At 34.0% G+C, this 21704-nt stretch overlaps 1 protein-coding gene across 1 annotated transcript; it reads left to right on the top strand.

Annotated features, from left to right (window-relative positions):
• The first annotated feature begins 13859 nt into the window (after nt 1–13859).
• LOC108221136 (mitochondrial arginine transporter BAC2) lies at nt 13860–20442 on the top strand. Its single transcript, XM_017395035.2, has 3 exons — nt 13860–14417; nt 15556–15891; nt 19678–20442. Exons 1-3 carry the CDS (start codon nt 14178–14180, stop codon nt 20053–20055), a joined length of 954 nt encoding a protein of 317 aa, XP_017250524.2. The 5' UTR covers nt 13860–14177; the 3' UTR covers nt 20056–20442.
• Nucleotides 20443–21704: the final 1262 nt, after the last annotated feature.

Raw genomic sequence — 21704 nt, 5'->3', positions numbered from 1 at the left:
TTCATTAATACTAAAATACTAATAAGATGATGTTAAAATTTAAATTATAATTAATAAATTACGAATTCTATACCGCCCGTGCTTCGCACGGGTTAAAGGCTAGTATTATAAAAAAGAAAACACAACACTGCTAGTACAAGGCCGAGGAGGATACAGAAATTTAACAAGTGATTATTAATACTTTCACAGTGGTCCGAAGTGCGGAGCTAACTCGCTGAAGGTTTTTCCCTCCAGCCACCCCGTGAAATCCAGTCATCGTCTCCTGCTGCATAAGGTTGCCACTGTACTTAATACCACTGTTATTGGGGGAATTAGTTATGGAAAAAGTAATGCCGTAAATCTTATTATTAATCGGAGCACTAATGTCATGATCATATCCTGCAAAAGTGCACAACACAACTGAAATCAAACTCAATATATTTAAATCTACATGGATTTATAGTACTATATAATATTCGGTGCTACGAATTATTTTACTATTTAAACTGGCTGAAATTTTCGAAGAAGAGCCTTTGTTATGCAAGGAGAGTTAGGTAGAGGAGTAAGAATATTTAAAGACAAACGAACGCTGGATATGAATTTACACAACTTTGCGGCTTATGTGAGCTCATACAAGAAATACTTTCAAAGAGATGATGAAAAGTTAGCTACTTATTTATCAAAGTGTATTTGCATGGTTTGTTGGATGTATTCCAAAATAATAGACGGGTGTATATCTTCTTTGTTTTTTCTTTTTAAAATACTTTTAGCTTGACACGGAAACAAAGCTATGAATTCATATACACATAATGTATATCGTATATGCGAGTGCATATAAAAATGTACAATATTTTCAGCACGCAAAGATTCATCAAGAATAGATGTAGGCTTCACATACCTATTCATGGACCCTTTGAGAGATTGTGTAAGTTTTTCTTCTCTTTTTTTCTTTTTCTTTTCGAACTTCCGAATGCAAACTTTCTTTTACCCATCATATTAAAACCCTAAAAATCAAAACTAAACCAAGGAATTGAACAAGAATAATCACGAGATTAGATACGAGAATGGAGAAGCAAGGCTCAGGATGGGTGCATATGTGATATGTGAGAAGATTACTCGTTACTGATCCCAATTGATCTTGTATATATTTTAAGTGGCTGTTTGGGTGAATAGATACTTGACTTGATTATTATTATTAGAGTAAAATACTTGTGTAATGATAGTTGGCCCACTATAATTTTTAATTTTTAAATTATAATTAAATAGACTCATATTAAAATTATAATTTAATTTTTCTTCTCTTTTTTTTTTTTCTTTTCGAACTTCTGAATGCAAACTTTCTTTTACCCGTCATATTAAAACCCTAAAAATCAAAACTAAACCAAGGAATTGAACAAGAATAATCACGAGATTAGATACGAGAATGGAGAAGTAAGGCTCAGGATGAGTGCATATGTGATATTTGATAAGATGACTCGTTACTGATCCGAATTGATCCTGTATATATTTTAAGTGGCTGTTTGGGTGAATAGATACTTGACTTGATTATTATTATTATTAGAGTAAAATACTTGTGTAATGATAGTTGTCCCACTATAATTTTTAATTTTTAAATTGTAATTAAATAGACTCATATTAAAATATTAATATATATATATATATATATATATATATATATATATATATATATATATATATATATATATATATATATATATATATATATATATATATATATGGGAGGGTTCAAATACAAACTTACAAATTTTTTTTGTTCAATAAATATATAACTTGAGTTCAACATTTTTTGAGATATTTTGTTGAACATCAATTAAAATTGTGTTGGAGAAGTAAATAAACTCATTTATTAATGTAAGAACTAAATTAAACGTATTATATAACCAATATTTATATTTTTAGACTATACCCAAACCCCAGAGTTATAGTTTAAGCATCTTTATAAATATATTCAACACAATGATAATTAGTGTTCTACACCCGATGTAGAACTCCAGTTACAAATGTGTTGAATACACGATTTATTTATGCGTTATTTTTAAAAATTGTGATGTTTTTTCAAGAATTTTCAACATGAATACTTTCTATAACTAAGGATTAACACGATGGAAGAATAAAAAAATTCAAAATAAAAGTTTATAAGTTTGTAACTTAAAAAAGTTTTTATTTGATATTATCCCTATATATGTATATGTATATATTAATTTGTGACCCTTAAAATAATGAGGCGCTGGGCATCGGCCTAGACGAGCTGAACCCAATACTGTATGCATGCAATGTAGACATATAAACAAAACTTATGTACTTCAAGACTCATCATAAAAAAAATTTGTTTAACCTGTTGTTCAAAAATAAGTGGCCTTTGGTTATGTTCAAAATAGTGTAGTTATTTTTTATAATTTAACAGCACAAAGTGATTTTGATGTTATTGGCCTCTTTCATACATTGACACGAAAACTATTTTCTTCTCCTTTTTAAACTTGTTTAATGATGTTGTAAATACATAACATTCTATATTTGGTGCTATATATATATTAGACGAATTAACATCATGCTATTTTAGTAAAATATTTATGACAACATAATTAACTATCATGCTATTTTAGCATTTCTTTGCAGGTTTGAGCTCTTGTTAGGTGACGGGAATAGAATGATAAAGGAAATGAAATTGTTAAACATTTAACTAAATTATAATACAAATTTTTCCAACTCCTTACATTTTCATTCACCTCAATCAAACACAACACAAATAACAATCTATTTGAAAATTATCAAATCATGAGCGAGAAGGCATTATTTTAACACAACCATTATTTTCATAACTTAAAAGGGCAAACATACAAACACTCTTTATTCAAGTATTGCTGTAACCAGATCTAGCTAGCTAGCAGAAATCTGTGTAATACAGCCATTTATTTAGATATTACACACCAAAACAACACAAACATAGTCCAACACATAATAGAAAAAACACGAAACTGATGTTGCAGGCCGGGGACAAGATGATTTCCATGGCTTTCAGAGGATGAAGCCTCTGGTTGTCTGATTAAAGAAGAGCCTGTCCAACCACAGAACGATCTCGAACGCTCGAGTCCTGCTGCAGAAGTTTGCCACCGCATTTATCACAGTCATGACGAGACCAACTGGTTGCTGCAAAAATGCAGCTACAAATCTTGCAATTGATCCAAGCATGATTCTCAAGAACATACCCTGCAAAAGTACACAATACTACTGAATTAAACTCAAGATATATAGTTTAATCTACATGGATTAATTAATTATAATACTATGATATTCAATACTAAGATCTATTGTACCATTTCACTTGGCAGAGAGTTTTCAAGAAGAGCTCTTGTTTGTTATGTGATGAGGATGTTGGCCAGAGGAGTCTTGTATTTAAAGGAAAATGGACGGTGGAGATGTATTCACAAATAACTCAACTTTACGGCTTATGTGAGCTCATGCAAGAGATGCTTCCAAGGAGATGATGAAAGGCTAGCTGCTTAGTAAGCACATGAAACTGCATGTATCGCTTCATGCATTCCAAAATGAGGGACACGTGTATTTCTTTTTCGTTTTCTTCTTTCAAGTTCCGTCTAGCTATATATGGAATTGCAACAGAAAATATTGTGTACAAGTGAGCATGAGAGCATCTATGATGGTGCTCCTCCTTAAGCAATAATATAAAATATGATTTCTAGGGAGTAATACGAAAACGTGATAATTCCAATATTATTTAGCTCTTTATTCATATTTATATTTATTTTATATAAATGAGAGTGAAAAGTTAACTAAAATAAAGAGAAAATTGGAGATTATATTCACAATTAAAAAACTAAGAGTTACTAGATGATCATTAAAAGAGAGAAAAGAGAGTAGGCTCTTAACTTTTTAAAGATTTCTAAGAGGCTATTCAAGAACTAATTCTTGACTTGCTCTTGTTTAAAGAGGTCATTCGAGATGCTTTTAACAAATTAAAAATCCTAATTTCTTTGATAGGAGAAATTTATTTTCATAGAAGTATATGATTATTTTTTTAAAAAAGTAAAATATAAATTTTATTATTATATACAGATTTTTCCAACTAATTTGATAGGGAAATATAATTTCATAAATTTATCCAAACTGATAAATTAAAAATTAGTTTTACCTCACTTTGTCTTTCATAAAATAAGGAATTATTTCTTACTTAAACTAATAAATTATTTTAAGTTAAGATAAAAAAAATCTGGTACATGAATTACACACATCCGGATATGCATGCAAGATACAAATACAATTAAAACGTATTTATTTCAAGTAACATCTTTAAGAAATTTCTCGACTTGTTAATTAAGAATAAGTAACTGCTCAATATTTAAGGGTCCCGGTCCCGTGGTGGGGACCTCTTATATCCTGAACTTTGGATGAATATCCGGCGTCAGGAGTATAACAATTCTTTTAGCTAAGACAATTCGAAATAATTATTTTACCCCCTCCGGCTATAAAAATGTTGGACATGTTAGAAAAATATTATAACTTTGATCGTTGGCTGAAAAAAGTCCCAGTATAGACGTGATCGGGGACGATGACTCTTATTTAAGAACATCCATACTAGAATTTAGAAGATTATAAAGCGATCGATCCGCAAACATTTTAAACGATCAACAAATTATTATACTATATTAAAGGCTATTATATAATATGATATTATTATGAAATTAATGATTTTATTCAATATCAAATATAGAAGATCGTAAAGTGATCAAAAATTTATTATATATATTTAAAGAATTTTTATAATTTGATATTATCGGAAAGTTAGTAATTTTAATTTAATATGATATCAAATCTGATTTTGTCCTAACCACTTATAAGTTATAACTTGCATAAATCGCTAAGATGCAAACTAATATAACATGACATATATAAATAATGATGATAATAATAATAGTATGATAATATCACAATAAATGAAAAAAGTATTTGAGTAGAAAACAATCATACACGAACAATTATAATAGTATGATGACAAAATAGTGATAGTAAAACCGATACGTACGGTAGATTGGTGATATATCGACAAAAAATGATAATATTAGTAACGATAAAATTAATAATTGGCTGACGATCATGAAGACACAGTAGTGTGATAATATATTGACGATAAGAAAAATAACAATCAAGTGATGGTATTACTTGTAACGAGAAAAACGATTATCTGCTGACAATCATATATAATACCATGACAATAAACAAATAATAAAATTAATATAATACGACAACATGTTGTAATATGATAATATATCAATAACGAGAAAACCGACAATGTTGTGATGACATTATTAATTAAACAATGTGAATCTGCTGACGGTAACTGACGTATGACAATATACTGACAATAAAAGTAATAAGATAATATGCTAATAATTAGAAATATATTTATGTTATACGTATAAGTTACAATACCTAATGTCTCAATTAGTTTGATATTACTTGTCTTCAGACAAAAAATGGTTAAATACCGACAAAGATTGTCATAATTTTATAACAAAAATTTAAAATCTAAAATTTCATTTTTTGATGGTAAAAAAATTCCAATTTAGACGTGGCTCAACTCTCAAGCGATAAGGATGAGATTGTATGAATAGGTGCACATCACAAGTTTAATTCGAAAAAAAAAATTATCTTTTTAACAACAGTTGCATCGCCATTGATCACCTCCAAGAATGATAGTCACCTTGCAATTCAAGGGGATCTATAAACAAGAGATGAACACAGCTCTAACTCTGGAATTTCAGAAAACAAGGAGCTCTGATACACTGTAAAATTTTGTAAATTAAGCAAAATAAAGAAAAGAGCATTACAATTGCAGACACATGTATTTATTCATTTATTTCATAATTTCAGATCTACAAAGTTGAATAGCGACTCTCACCACTCTTTATCCTCCTGGATTGTACTACTAATTAATGTCTGTCCCTCCTTTGTTACAGATGAAACAAGTTCATTGAAATACTGAAAATAAATAGAACATTTGTGACAAGTCAAGTGAGTTAAGATAATCCATTATGCAGAAAGAGATTGCCACCGAACTCAACAGATGCAGTACAATGGCATACGGTTCTGTCAAGAACGCAGTTACAAATTCTGCTACTGATCCGACCACCAGTAATTTCATCATACCCAGCTGCAAAAGTACACGACACGATTAAAATTAAACTCAAATACTTAAATCGACATGGATATATACTACAATTATATTCAATACTACAATTTATTGTACCATTTTGGAGAGTCCTGCAGAAGAGCTCAGAGAATTTTAATTCCTTCAACACAAACACTTGTTTCTTCTGCGAGGAGAGCTGGTTAGACGAGTCTGTGTATTTAAATGCGAATTAATTAACGGTGGAGATGAATTTACTCAACTTTGTTGTTACCTCCAGAGGGATGATAAAAGGCTAGCTGTTTGGCAATCAAGTGCAATTGCATTGTTTGTTGCATTCATTCTAAAACAATGGACGCGTGTACAGCTTCTTCGTCTTTTTCTTTCAACTACGAACAGATAACTATGGATTCATATACATATGATGTATATCGTGGGAGTAGATGTTAGTGTAGATATATATAATATGTATAGAGATTTGGATATGCATGCAAGTAGAGATGCAAACAAAAGTATTTATTTCAAGACTCATCTCTATGTGAAAATTCTTGACTTTGTTGCTTAGGAACAAGTAACTGACTTACTATTATTAAATAGTAGTGATATATGCGTAAAATTGGATACAAAATTTATATAAAATGATGATAATGGAGGTGAGATATTTTAAATAGTGTTATTAATGTATATATGAGGATTTTTTTTAATCAAAAGTTAACAAATATCATTTTATGAAAATTTTGTACCCAATGTGCATTAAGAATTTTTCTTATTTAAATTAATTTTAAAATATAAAGCGTTGAAATTACGAAAATCGAAAGTTGATATAACAAGGCATGGACATATAACGAGAATATAGCAATATATTAAAAAAAACATATGATATTATATATATTATATATATTATATATATGTGGATAAGATTATGGATAGAAAACAATAAGATAATATATCCACAGACAATAAGTATACAATGATATTAAAAAGAATACTTATAAAAAAGTGCGACGGTTCGCGGACAAGTAAATATAACACGATAATATAACGACAAGAAAAGGAATATAATAATTTGTTGATGACGATGATATTAGTATGACGATAGACTAATATTAAGAGAATACGATAATACTAATATTAATATTATGACAATAACGGACAAAAAATTATGATAATATGACGATGATAGATAAAAAAGTATTTGCGTTATTCTTGTAAAGATGTGAATCTATATATCGCAATTAATTTGATATTGCTTACAAAAATCGTTAAATAGCGTACATATATTACAGTATAGTATTGTTTTCTTTTTTTGATTAAAAGCGATTTTCATTAAATCAACGAAATGTCCAACAAAATTTTCTCCAACACACTGAGGAGATGAGTTAATAATGAAGCTATTAAGCTCTGAAGGAATTCCATGATATGCGCCGCCTTGTTTGCCCGCTTTCTAAAATAAATTACTGAAATCCTACTTCTGCTCTGGATATCATAGTTTTGCATTGCTGCACTAAAGTCCCCAGCTCAAGATAGTTCAGGTGCTCTTTGTTTACTGCAGATACACTAAGTAGTGAATCACTCTCAATTGCTATATCAGTAAATGGTAAATCTTCTAGCCATAAAAGAGCTTTAAGAATGCCAACCATCTCTGCTTCCACCACCTGCACACATCCTACAAACCTCATTGTCTTTCCTGTGATGTACTGCCCTTTGTAGTCTCTGAGCTGCCGTAGCTTGGTTTTTCTTCTTGTTCGCTTCACGCCATTCTGTAATTTGTAGTATACTGTTGTGTTTGGTTGGGGTGAATGATTCCGGAAGGAATGGAATGAAAAATGAATCATATTATGGACATTTGTTAACAAATTTCATTCCTTTTTCCATTCCATTCCTTACATTATGTGCTAGAAATCATACTTTCAATTTGAGATGGAATGTTCCATTCTCTCCTACCCCCAATTTCTTCTCAAATCTCATCATAGCAATTTTGCACTCACTTAAATTTATTTCAAAACTCCCTTCCTATCTCTATTAATTTCAAGTGATTTTACTCATTCAATTCCATTCCATTCTATTCTCCCCAACCAAACACAACATACGGGTATTTAGAATAGCTTCTGCATCAGCATTGCTAAAGTACATCCTAACCTTGGTCTCATCCCATTGTTTTCCATTCTCCTCAAAGAATTCGCACACTTTCAAATTAAGATCTGCAGTAACTCTCTCTCGATCGACACAAAAATCTTCCTTGCCCCTCAGCCATTTATCTGTAGCGATGTTATTTGTTTGTCCATCCCCGAGTACCCATCTCAAGCCCTTTTTTACTTCTTCCTTTGCCTCCCATATACCAGACCAAGTTATACAGTATAGTATAGTACTATTGTAATGATATTATGTAATAAATGAAAACAAAACCAAAATTTTAATTTACAAGAAGGCTGTAATTACACTTGCTTATGATACTAATTATTACACAACAGAGTTCACTCTTGCTTTAACAAACATATAGTTAAATGAAATCTAACACAACCATTTATTAAGATATAACTATGCAAAACAAGTAACAGTGCGTTTGTTGGGCCAGGGACAAAACATCGATCAATCTACCAGACCATTTTCAAGGTGTTGGCCATGATGTGAACTACGTGGCAATCTGGTTTTAGCAGATCCTCACGAATCAGACCACGGAATCGAACCCTCGCGTCTGGAGGAAGAAAATCGCCTCTATACAACACAGTAGTTACAGTTGCCAGTGGTTCCGTCAAAAATGCAACAGCAAATCTTGCAAGTGATCCAAACACGATCATAACCTGCACTCAAAAAATCTCCATGTCATAGTATATTCATAACTAAACTTAAATTGCGATGACCAACCTCAATATATACTAATTGAACATCACATACTATGATCTATCGTACCATTTTTGCTTGAATTAAGTTGGACGCGATTTACTTGTAAAGAAGATGAAGAGGATCTTGGGGAGTTTTTATTCAACGAAAGACTTATTTTGCGGGAGGAGTTGCCTAGAGTACTCTGTGTATTTAAGGGAAAATGAGTGGAGGAGATGAATTTACTCAACTTTGCAGCTTACATGAGCTCATACCAGATGATGAAATAAGTATTTAGTACTTAAATGCACCTGCATGGTTAGTTTCATGCATTGGCGAACTTGGACGCGTGTACTTACAGTCTTGCTATGAAACTGCTATGTTAAGGCAGGTGGAATATGTAAACGGGTTTGGATATGTATGCAGTGTTGAGTTACAAACATAACGTATGTGTTTCAACTCTCATCTTTAAGGAATTTGCTGCTAAAGAACATTACCCGATTTAAGGTTTATGAACATTAACCGACTTATTATTTAAGATTATAAAGTTTCCGGCAAATCATTACAGTATATGTTTTAGAGGCTTTTTTATAATTTTAGATGACTGTAGAATTAGTACTGTTGTAATTTAATTTGATTTTTTTTTCCAACCAATTATATATATCTAAGATAATTTCAAAACTATAATGTGTTGGAATTTCAAAGTTCAAAAGTTAGTACAACAAGCATGAGAACATGACAATGTGAATCGTTGTGCTATTATTTTTATAATATCTTTCTATATACTAAAATATAAATAAAGAACCACTAATATCATCCAAGGTGACAAAACGACATTATGTCAATTTATTATTAGTTTTAAATTTTAAAATAACTATATTTTATTTTATTTTATTTTACTCTACTAATTATGTATCATTCTTCGGTGACTCTATCTGATGTTTATTTCTCATCCTCCACTAATTCTCTCTCCTATTTTATTTTTCATTTTTTGATTTTATTTTCTAATATTAATTTATTTTATATTATTTAATGCACATTATTCACTAAACTTTCTATTATTTATTACTAGATTTTTAAGCACTTATTTAATTATTGTGATCTCATAATTAAAATTTGATTTTCATAAAATAATATTAATGAATATCATCATAAAATTATTTTTCTCGAATTTGATTAAAGAAATTATAATTATAAAATAATCTGGCATATGATGTCTAATCTAGTTTAGCGAATATGCAAACACACTTACTTAGACAAACTTAGTGCCTGTTTGGGGTTGTGGTTCCAAACCACAACAGCAGCTTTTTCTCAAACCGCTGTAAAAAAGTGTTTGGTAAAGTCTAAAACAGCTTTTTCTAACCACACTTTTTGTCCAAAAGCAGCTTTTACAGAAAGCTGGTATACCCCTGCTTTTCACAAAAGCAGCTGTTGCGCGCAGTTGTTACAGACCCCAACATCAAACCCTGACACAAGCAACTATTTTTTATAAAATATATTATAGCTGTTTACCCTTAAAACAAAATAACAAAACACATATATAACACATGTTTTATTATATTCTGGGATTATTGTTGGCTACACATGATGATTGTTGAATTTTTTCTAATAAATATTTAAATGAAAACATTTGAAATAAATATTGTTTAAATGAATTTTAAGGTTATATCTTTATGGTGTTATTAAATTTTACTCACAGCAACAGCAATTTTCAACAGCAATCCCAAACAGACCCTTAGATGAATTTTCTCAACTTTGCGGCTGTGAGCTCATACGAGACATACATATACCTTGTATTATTTATTTCAATGCTAGACTGCTAGTCGGTTAAACATTTCTTGATTTCTCGACTTCAATATTCATCGGCCCTGTTTGGTAACCACTTAGATGAGAAATAAGTATTTAACATTCTTTTAAGGGAAGTATTTTTTTTATAATTTTTTGGATATAAATATGAAGAGATTTAATTAAAAAAAATAAGATTCTATTTCAGTAAAAATAGGATTTTATGTATTTTTTTCAAAAATAAGTTTTTATTTATGAAAAATAAGATTTCTTATTATTTATTTCAAGGCTCTTCGGTTACACATTTCTCAACTTGAAAAACTAATATCGGACAATGGACATTCATTATCAGATGACTTGTTTATTTATATTAAACAAGAAATAAAATATTAATATCATATTTGGAAAAATTAGTCAAATAATTAGGTACATGTAAATTTAGCAATATACAAATATTCAACTTCACTTTCTTTTGTTTCTTTGAAAAAGATGTTTCTGCGTGAGTTTTATAATGGTCTGTTTCATGGTTCGTTGCTCTTTTCATATTCTGTAAAGCCCAATTTAAATACTTTTCGGCTTCTTTGAGCCCAAAATCATAAGCTTTGATGTTGTCAGCCCGTATCATATCCAATTTAACTTTGTGGACTCTTTCTTACTGTAATGTGCCCGTTTAAAGGCAAAGCCTAAATGGGAGGAACTAGGCTTATGAAAAGTGGAAATGAGTGAGGGCTCGGCCCTGATTTATTTATAATGAGTTATTTGATAAATCTGAACGATTAATATGTGAATAATATATGTGATTAATTTGAATGAATAAAATATCTGTATTTTAAATGAATACTCCCTCTGTCCCTCTCATTTCTTTACCGTTACTATTTTGGGATGTCCCTCTCATTTCTTTACATTACTATAAATAGTAAATTTTTCTCATCATTACACCCACTATCTTCCTCTACTATCTCATATTTAACAATAAAAACTACTATCACACCCACTATTTTCCTCCACTATCTCAAATCTATTATTAAATATTGGTAGTTCCTACCACTTTACCCACTTTTCATCTAACTTTACTCATTTTTCATACATTGTCTTGGTCTCCGTGTCCCCCTCCAATGTAAACAATTGAGGGGGACGGAGGGAGTAATATTATTTGATTTGTGAATGAATGATTGCACGTATACATAACCCTGATAATCAACGTTGGAGTATATTCCACCCGACATGTTTAATATTAATGGATGTATATATTCTTATACTAGGTTGTCATATCAAACGAGGGGCAAATGCGATGTGACACGGCATTTCTTTCTTATAAAAATGTATTTATGGATATTGGATAGGACGCACTATGATTTTCTTTTCGGTGACGCTATAGATTGTGATATCGCAATTTTAAATTATGATCAGTCACATGCTCCTATTCTCTTATTACAGATTACAGATACGCGAGTTGCTTGGAAATTTTGAGATGATGTCAATCGTAAACATACGCATCTAACACCTAAACATGAATTGCATGACATTCTAATATCCTTCGTTCATTCCAAATAATAATTATTTTAATTTTTTCACATAATTCGAGATATAAAAGAAATTATATATTATTTTAAGATATTTCTTTTTCTAAAAGGAGGTTTAACATCTAATTTTATTCAAAAAATTGAAATATAATATATAAAAATACTTTTTTTTTGACATCTCAAATGCGTGCAAAAAAACTAGAGACAATGTTGGCTATCCTAAATTAATTTTCTAAAAATGCTGCCAAGTAGACGTCGTACCAATTTGGGATGATTATATTAGTGAGGTTAATGTAATTGTTCCGGAGTCAATGTCTATTTATTGTCTCGATATCCATTAGAAGATAGACATGTGAAATTTTTGAAATTTTAGGATTTTTTTTTTATATATCTAACATTTTCCAAAATATAAACCGCCTATCATTTTGAATGGATGCATGTAGTAATTCTTTTTCCAAATTTTCGGCTCACTTACGTATTTTAGCGTTACGATCATTCATTTAAATTTATATACTTATTTCATCTTGATCCTCATTTGTGGTTTCGGAATAACTTTTTAAGAATTTTTGCGATTAAATGTTTTATTTTGTTGCTAATTTTGCTGGGAAAGGTAAAAGGAGCAGGGCCTGAATCCCGTTGCATCTGAAAGTTTGTTGCGTATGCACGTTAAAAATGGTTTACGTAGGAACCTACTTGTGCCCACTCCCCGAGAATTTCGTTGGACTTTTCTTTTAATGGAGTACCAGTCACAGAACAGTTGCAGTCCCCGCAAAATAGCATGGGTCGGCGGTGGGCCGGTGGCTTCGCTTCTGGCACCGTTGGGGTCTTGCAATTTGATACCCTGACATAAAAACACTTACTTTAGTCAATTATATAAGGCGTTTGATTTTTACATATATTTTTAGGAGATTTGATCAAATGTTTAAAATTAGTTATTTTTTTTAAATTTTTTTCTTTTAAATAAAAATGTTTATGTTATATTTTTATTTAGAAAAAAATTACAAAAATATCGATTTGTTATCGATAAAAAGTCAAATGTCCGGACCGGACTAAAGGGAGTAGACATTAACATTATCGGAAAAATTTGATCTTCTTACTTATTTAGACAAACCGGTCAAGAAAAGGAAGCAAGAAGTAGCTCCTGCTTCTCTCCCCAAACCGGAAAGATCCTCTAAGAGTAAGTCCAATGAGTTACCTAAATGTGCTCCTAAAACTTACATTTATGTAATGTATCTTAAAAAATGATACCCTGAATCATTAGCACATCTCAAAATTCTTAATCGTTATCTAAATAATTTTTAGGCATCATTTATTTAATATTTATGAACAAAAGATTTCAGGCTATCATCTATTTAATACTGTATTTATGAATAAATGATTGCTATTAGAGTTGCTCCAAACCTAAACCTTGTGTGCAGGTTTGTCGATGTCCAACTTAATTATCCAACAGCCCAAAATATACTACCGGCCGAATACGCGGAATTCAAATAAGTCACGAAAAATTTGACTCACTCGAACTGGTTTTATTTTTAGTTAATTGTTAGGCACCCTTCACTCTCGTATTTGATATTTAAGCTAAATATCAATTATAGAAACGATGACATGTGGGATTATAAATCGGACATAACCAGAAACACAGTATCGTGATAGCTCTTCTTTCTTACCAACACCTCATCTCCTTTATGTGCAACTTCAAATAACTTATCACCTTCTCATCCATTTTTAACCATCTTAGGACAAATAAAAAGACTCCTACTCTAGCTACAATTATGTAGTATCTCCACATCTGAAGAATCCCAGCCACAAAGACCAGCGAGATTCTCGCAAACCCCGCGAAAATATAGCTGTCTTGATAAAAAAAACATATGACAATAGCAAAAAGATAGATAAATACATATAGGGTAGGAATGGATTTTTGGCCGGAGTTTCTTGCCAATAGCTGGGGGAAAGAGTTTGTGGCCGGAGGGTTTGGTGGGGTCGCCGGAATAGTGTCCGGATATCCGCTAGACACGGTGAGGATACGGCAGCAGCAAGGTGGTGGTGGGTCCAGGACGGCGCTGAGTATCTTCAGGAATGTTGTTGAGAAAGATGGTCTTAATGGTCTGTACAGAGGCATGGGTGCACCCTTGGCTTCTGTTACTATTCAGGTTGTTTTTTAGAATAAAACTGATTTATATTGCATGATCCTTTATGTTAGATGGTGATTTGCTGATTTTTGCCTCTCTAATTTCATTGAATTTAGGAAGATAGTATAAGTTGTTCGTGACTAGGATGATCTGTGTGAAAAATAAAAGATGTTGTTGGCCGGTTACTTAACATGGTATCAGAATTCCGTACGATTGAGAGGGATGTTTAATAATATAAGATTATGTTGGGGTGATTGGTGATGACTTAGGGAGAGGGGAGAGGTGTGGAACATTTCTGTTTAAAAGTGATCAAACAAGAGGTTAAGGGCAGGAGCTTGAATCTTAGTGAGAATTAACATGAGTGTCTAAGTACTTTTCGTGATTAACATGAGTGTCTAAGTACTAATTACATATTGTATGACATGTTAAGAGCAGCTGTCATTAGGAATTAGGATCACCCCCTTTTTAGAAGTAATTGTGTTCCAATAATCTTAACGTAATGGGAGAATAAATTGATACTGTATGTTACTAAGGTCTGATGTTGATACGCCAACTTACTCAAAAAAACCTGTTTTAGGGATTGAACCAGTGGTCAGTATATCATAGCGGATCACCTGTAGGACATTGTTCAACTTCAGTGTCCAATTTAAGGTCTTGGAGTAGTAACTTAACACCATTTGTTTATGAACCTTTTATATAGTATTATTTCAGAAATGTTTCTCTTTAGCAGTTGCATATATTATTCTCGAGATGATCCCAAAGTTCAAATTATGGACCTTTCGCTTTTGAGATTGATTGGTAATTTTCGGCTGTATTGTGTGAGACTCCTGCATTGCCCCCTTGTGGCCTACACATACAGATATGTTCGGCCCATACCTAAACAAGGAAGAACGTTCAAAAAGAGCATCCTAGAGAGAGTTTATCATCTAAATTATCAAAGCATAGAACAAAATCTACAGGCTGAAGGCCTCAGTCATATAGTCGTAGACAAAAGACTCCAATTATAGCCTCCTTGCCGCCTTACGATAATTAAATAGAGATTATACATTGTGTTGTTAACCAAATAAGTAGTCTCTGTTTCTTAAATTGTATTATATTGCCAAAAACGTATTCACTTGATGCAGTTAAACTTGATTGATAATAATATTTGCCAGTGCAGAATGCGTTGGTTTTCCAGACATATGCACTGCTATCACGAGCGTGTGACTCATCAGTTCACCCCACAGACCCTCCGTCTTACAAAGGAGTTTTGCTGGGAGGATTCGGAACTGGTGCCATACAAAGCTTAATACTGGCACCTGTTGAACTTGTTAAAATTCGAATACAGTTGCAGGGGAATGACCCTAACAAGGCTGTACAAGTACAGAAGCTTGAGGGTCCTACTAGTGTTGCCAAAGGCATATACAGGGCGGAAGGGCTACGGGGAATCTATCGAGGTTTTACCATCACAGTACTAAGAGATGCTCCTTCGTATGGTGCCTACTTTTTGACATATGTGTTGGGCCTTGGCCCAGAAGTATAAGAACGGCCCAAGGAGGAACAAGTCCAGATAACAAGCATGCGCAAGTCACGTGCTAAAGGCCCTATAAATACAGAGGTGCTAACACAGAGGAAGGGGACTGGAAATCTGAGAATAGACTAGTGATATACATTCTGTAATATACGTATATATATATACTGTTCCAGCATTTGGCGCTAGAAGGAGGGGAGAATCTGCCATGGCGGAGGAGGTAAACGAGACAAATCAAGTTCCAAAAACACGTGAGGTATTCGTGAACCAGGAAAGAAAAACCAGAGCATACAAGTTTGGACCAAAAAAGTTGTTTGAAAATGAAGGAGGAGGTGAATCTCGCGGTGGTCCGGCTCACTCAGATCCAACTGGCGGACGGGGTAAGCGATATCGCCGTGCACGCACACTAGTAGAAACACCGCAGGGCAAGAGGGTTTTAACCAGTGACGCGAGGTTGCACTTAGAAAAACTCAAAGCGAAGAGGCAAGCGATTGAAAACAGAGAGCAGTTGAACCGTGAAGCGATCAAGAGCGAACTTGACGCCCTTGACCGCGACCGGAGATGGATAGAGTTTCAGATGAAGTAGAGGCATGCGGCTGAGAAATGGGAAGAAATTTGCGAAAAGAAGGATGAGCATGTTGCTTCATCCGAGTATCCAACAGAGGATTACGAACCCTCCTTTCGAGGTTTAGCGTATAGTGAACGCTCTAGAAGGGAGGATTCGGTTGGCTCGTATAGCTCGTTTTGACGCAAGAAGAAAGCATCTGCAGATGATTGTTCGGAGCATGAGGAATTGAAGAAGGATTGCTCAAGTAAAGGTCATTCGTCAGAAGTGGTGAAGTTGTGAGCCAAAATAACGGCTCTCAAGGAATTAGTGAAGACGCGGTCTGGAGGCTTAGAGGTCCCCGGTGATAGTCCATTATCGGAGGATATTGAGAATGCGAAAATAGATAGGCATTTGAAAATACCCTCGATTGAGCAGTTCGATGGAACCACTGATCCGTTGGACTTCATCAATATGTTCGATGCAAGAATGAGCTTTTTTGGACACACTGAAATAGCAAGGTGTTGTTTCTATTGTACGTGCCTCAAGAGTACAGCGCTTGAATGGTTCAACAACTTGCCGCCTCGCTCCATAGAGTTGTGGCAAGCGCTGAAAACGAAATTCAGGACGAGGTTTTCTGGCAATGGAAAGCGAGGAAGACGAGAGTGCTAGATCGAGAAAATTTTCAGATCTGTAAAACACACACATAGACTTTTCATCTCTACAATAGACAAAAAAATCGGAGCTGTGACCGCCGAACGGCGCTGTTCAGATAGTTGCAAATACTCTGATCAGCTTTAACTCGTCGGAAGTGATGTTGAGGCGTCACTCAACGTGCAGTTTGTTGAGATAGGCGTGAACAATTTGTTCTCCGTTCCCGACGACTTCAACTTTTGTCAATATTGTGGAGCTATGTGCCATCGCAGCGGCTGAACTACGCGCCCCAAGATCAGAGATCCGACATGTGTCTCATTCTCGCAAACTGTTGAACCAAAAAACTTAACAGACCTCGTGAAGTTCATCAGTTCACCAGCTCATCAGTGTTTTAAAATTAACTCACGGAGCATCCTTAAAAGTCAGAGCCTAAAGCGTTGTTAAATCCAGCTTGTGAAGCGTCCCATCTGTGAAGCGTGCTTCCTGTGAAGCATTTCTCTGTGAAGCGTTCCCGAAGCATCCTTAACAGCTCTTGGAGCATTATTAATTGCTTTTTGAGCGTCCAATTTTTGAAACTTTATCAATTGCTCTTTGAGCGTCCAATTTTTGAAGCATTACTAATTGCTCTTTGAGCGTCCGATTATTGAAGCATTATTAATTGCTCCTTGAGCGTCCAAATTTTTAAAGCGCTCCTCTGTGAGGTGCCATGCCTGTGAGGCGTCTCGATTGTGAGGCGTCCCGCTTGTAAGGCGTCCTACTTGCGCAGCGTCTTTAAATACAACTCTTGGAACATGCTTAATTGCTCTTTGAGCGTCCAATTACAATTCTTCAATACAAATTACAAATTACAAATTACAAATTACAATTCTTCAATACAAATTACAAATTACAATTCTTCAATACAAATTACAAATTACAATTCTTCAATACAAATTACAAATTACAATTCTTCAATACAAATTACAATTCTTCAATACAAGCTACAAATTCTTAAACGACATGTTTTTGACGTATCCTTCAATACAAATTACAATTCTTGGAGCGTCCAACTCTTGGACTCTAAGAGCTCTCTTAGACGATGATATTACAGTGGATAAACACTTCACCAAGTCACGTTGTGGAGACCTCAATGAAATTCAAGAAAAAATAAATCCCAGAAAGAGATATCTTCACCGCCTCTTCAAATCGAGGCTTCATCACATATTTAGACTCCTTGTGATGATGACATGAGTACTCCTCTCCATCATGACGATGACATTTCCAATCTCTGTCAACAACAGCTGAAACGTTACTCTTTTTATATTGGAATGCATATCTAAAGATATGCATACATCTAAAATGGTTCAATGATCAGCCTCATCGCTTCAGCGGCTCTAGTTCATTATTTCAACAGCTTCAGTTACGTCAAATGGCCTCTTCGCTTCAGCGCCTCTGCCTCCTTTCACGGCTCCTCAAACGTCCGAAGCCCTAGTCGTCAATGACTTCCAAGGTTATGAAACAGTACTCTTTTTTGAAAAGCACATCTAAAGATCTGCATACTTCCGGGAGGCCTCAAGGAAGCCGACGCTAAAATGATTCAATGATCAGCCTCATCGCTTCAGCGGCTTCAGTTGAAATAGTAAACCGATGAAGCACTGAAATTTTCAGAAAAAATACGCGATGTATATGTCAACAGGAAACAAATGAAAACTCATCAAACTGCCTAAAATTTGAGATGACAAAGACATTTTTCAGAAAGAAGGGTGAAGATAGAAGTGCTGAAATATTGAACCGATGAACCAAGTGGAAAAAATTGTCTGCCTCTTCACTAAATCGCTTCACTAGCTCGTCGAGGATCCTTTAAAGGGCATGCAAAGCCTTACAATGGTTCATTTACCCAAAGACTAAAGATTGGACTGCACATCTAAAGATCTGCACTCTTCCAGGAGGGACTCAATGTGAGGTCACAATCCAGCCCAAAGACAGAAGAAGCCTATGAGTTCAGTTATAAATATTAGAGAGAAAGACATGATAAAGGGTTGGCAAATGACAGAGCTTCTCCCTTGTGATAAATAAATAAAGATAGAGGGAGGCAAAAAGGAAAAGATTTGAAAATTTTATTTTTTAAATCAAATTATAAAACAGGCCGAAATCCAAGACAGTTCAAAGGCTCATCTAAAGATCAGCCTATACTTGAGGGGGGGACAAATGTTGGGCCTTGGCCCAGAAGTATAAGAACGGCCCAAGGAGGAACAAGTCCAGATAACAAGCATGCGCAAGTCACGTGCTAAAGGCCCTATAAATACAGAGGTGCTAACACAGAGGAAGGGGACTGGAAATCTGAGAATAGACTAGTGATATACATTCTGTAATATACGTATATATATATACTGTTCCAGCATTTGGTTGGGCCTTGGCCCAGAAGTATAAGAACGGCCCAAGGAGGAACAAGTCCAGATAACAAGCATGCGCAAGTCACGTGCTAAAGGCCCTATAAATACAGAGGTGCTAACACAGAGGAAGGGGACTGGAAATCTGAGAATAGACTAGTGATATACATTCTGTAATATACGTATATATATATACTGTTCCAGCAATATGAATTTGTTCGAGAGCAGCTTCATCCTGGATGCCGAAAAAGTGGCCAAGAAACCTGCAAAACAATGCTTATGGCAGGAGGTCTTGCTGGTGTTGCAAGCTGGATATGCTGCTACCCTCTAGATGTTGTTAAAACCAGGCTTCAAGCTCAGTCTCCATCATCTCCACTAATGTACAATGGTATTGTTGACTGCTTACAGAAGAGTGTTAAACAAGAAGGATATAATGTCCTATTTCGAGGATTGGGAACTGCAGTTGCTAGAGCATTTGTAGTTAATGGGGCTGTCTTTACTGCTTATGAATCAGCTTTAAGGTTATTCTTTAACGGCAACGACAACAAGCATGAAACTGTTCTGTCAGACCACACAATCTAGAGAACTACAGCCTCTATTTCCGAGGTATGTGTATGGTTAAGCTTCCAGAGCTTTTGCAATGAATGGGGCTGTCTTTACTGCTTATGAAACAGATTAGAGTGTTATATGACAAGAAACTGAAACCTTTTACACTATAGCACACATTTTGGGGGAAATTCGACTTCAGTTTTTAAAGAAACAACAATGTCGTTGTTGAAAAGAAGTAATAAAAGAAAGCGCTTAGGTAAACATGGACTAGATGTACGGCAGGGGAAGAAAGTGTCCAGTAGTTATAACAAAGTCGGAACAAAGAACACTTGTGAAATTCTTGTTTATTGATGTAGATAGATGATCATTGTACAGAACCATAGTTCTTTCCTTTCGTGTAATGTAAATAACTCTTACATATTTCTTCATATCATAATCAACTTATCTGTACAACAAATAATCTTAAGTTCTAGTATGTATAGCTGCCTCCTCTGCTTATCGGTATTGGCAGACTCCAGTTGTGCGCCATTCTCAAGCTCGTGCTTGATCCAGGCATCAGTCTGCATCTCATTTCCCTGATCTAATAACTTCTTGTTCGTGTTAGAGTTCTTTCTCATCTTTTCTTCTTAAGCATTCTTACTCTGCCAGCATCTATCTTAGAACTGCTGCCTTCCATGAAAACCATCTTGCAACTCAAGCTCTTCTGTTTTCCCTCAGACTAGCTGATCCTCACAATATTCTTCGAGAAACTGTGAAAATTTTATCATTATGCATGTTATTGGGACTCTTCATTCTCATCAATAAGATTCTCATATTGCTGGATGGTTTTAAAGTGTCACAAATTTCAAATTGATCTCCCTGAATCTGAATCATTGGGGCCTTCTACCTCACCTAAACGCTCTCCCCATCTTTTCTAGTCCTGTTATTATAAGCCTAGTCCGGCCCGTCCTCAGATATATAAAACCCGAGTGGGAAAATATAGGAGGAAGAGGTAACAAATGACGTATCGATAAGATTTCTCATCAGCTCGATAAAAAGATATTGGGGCCGTTTGGACAAGCTTAAAAGAAGTAACTTCTTGCTTAAACTAGAGAAGTGGAGCAGAACTGAGAAGTAAATAAATTAATAAAGTGTTTGGAAAAGAAACAGAAGCTGTGAGAGAGAATCTAGCATTCTCGGTTTCTTAAAAGTGCTTCTGCTTTTTTACACAAACGGGTCAAGAAAAGCAGAAGCCAGAAGTAGAAGCTTCTGCTTCTCTTAAACAAACAGGACCATTGTCAGATTAAAGTTTTCTATCAAAGTGCTTGACAACATAATGGGTGCTAATTCAATATAATGATCAAAATATCTACTTCAATCACAACTAGTCAAAACATCTAATTTAATTCGCTGATTTATTCGCTAACAATTCCCCGCTAACGCTAATTCTCAGCACCTTTATATTTATGTTCGTGTTCAATTTACCAGTCAGAGAAAGAATAAGTTGCCTGCAAGAATATGATCCATATTGGACAGGCCTGGCTTACAAGTTTTGGGCTCGATACGTACACATGTGTATTAAAGCCCAAATTTATTGGATTACAGATACACAAATCGTGGAATTCATTCTGGGCCCTGCGGTGTCAATAAATGAGAAAAGTTAAGTGGTTGAGCTGGAGTCCAGACTTTAATTTAATCCCGAG

Source organism: Daucus carota, chromosome 5 (genome assembly GCF_001625215.2).
Source record: "Daucus carota subsp. sativus chromosome 5, DH1 v3.0, whole genome shotgun sequence".
Lineage (NCBI taxonomy): Eukaryota > Viridiplantae > Streptophyta > Magnoliopsida > Apiales > Apiaceae > Daucus > Daucus carota.
Note: the sequence above shows the minus strand (reverse complement) of the source record. Positions and strands in the feature narration are given on the sequence as shown.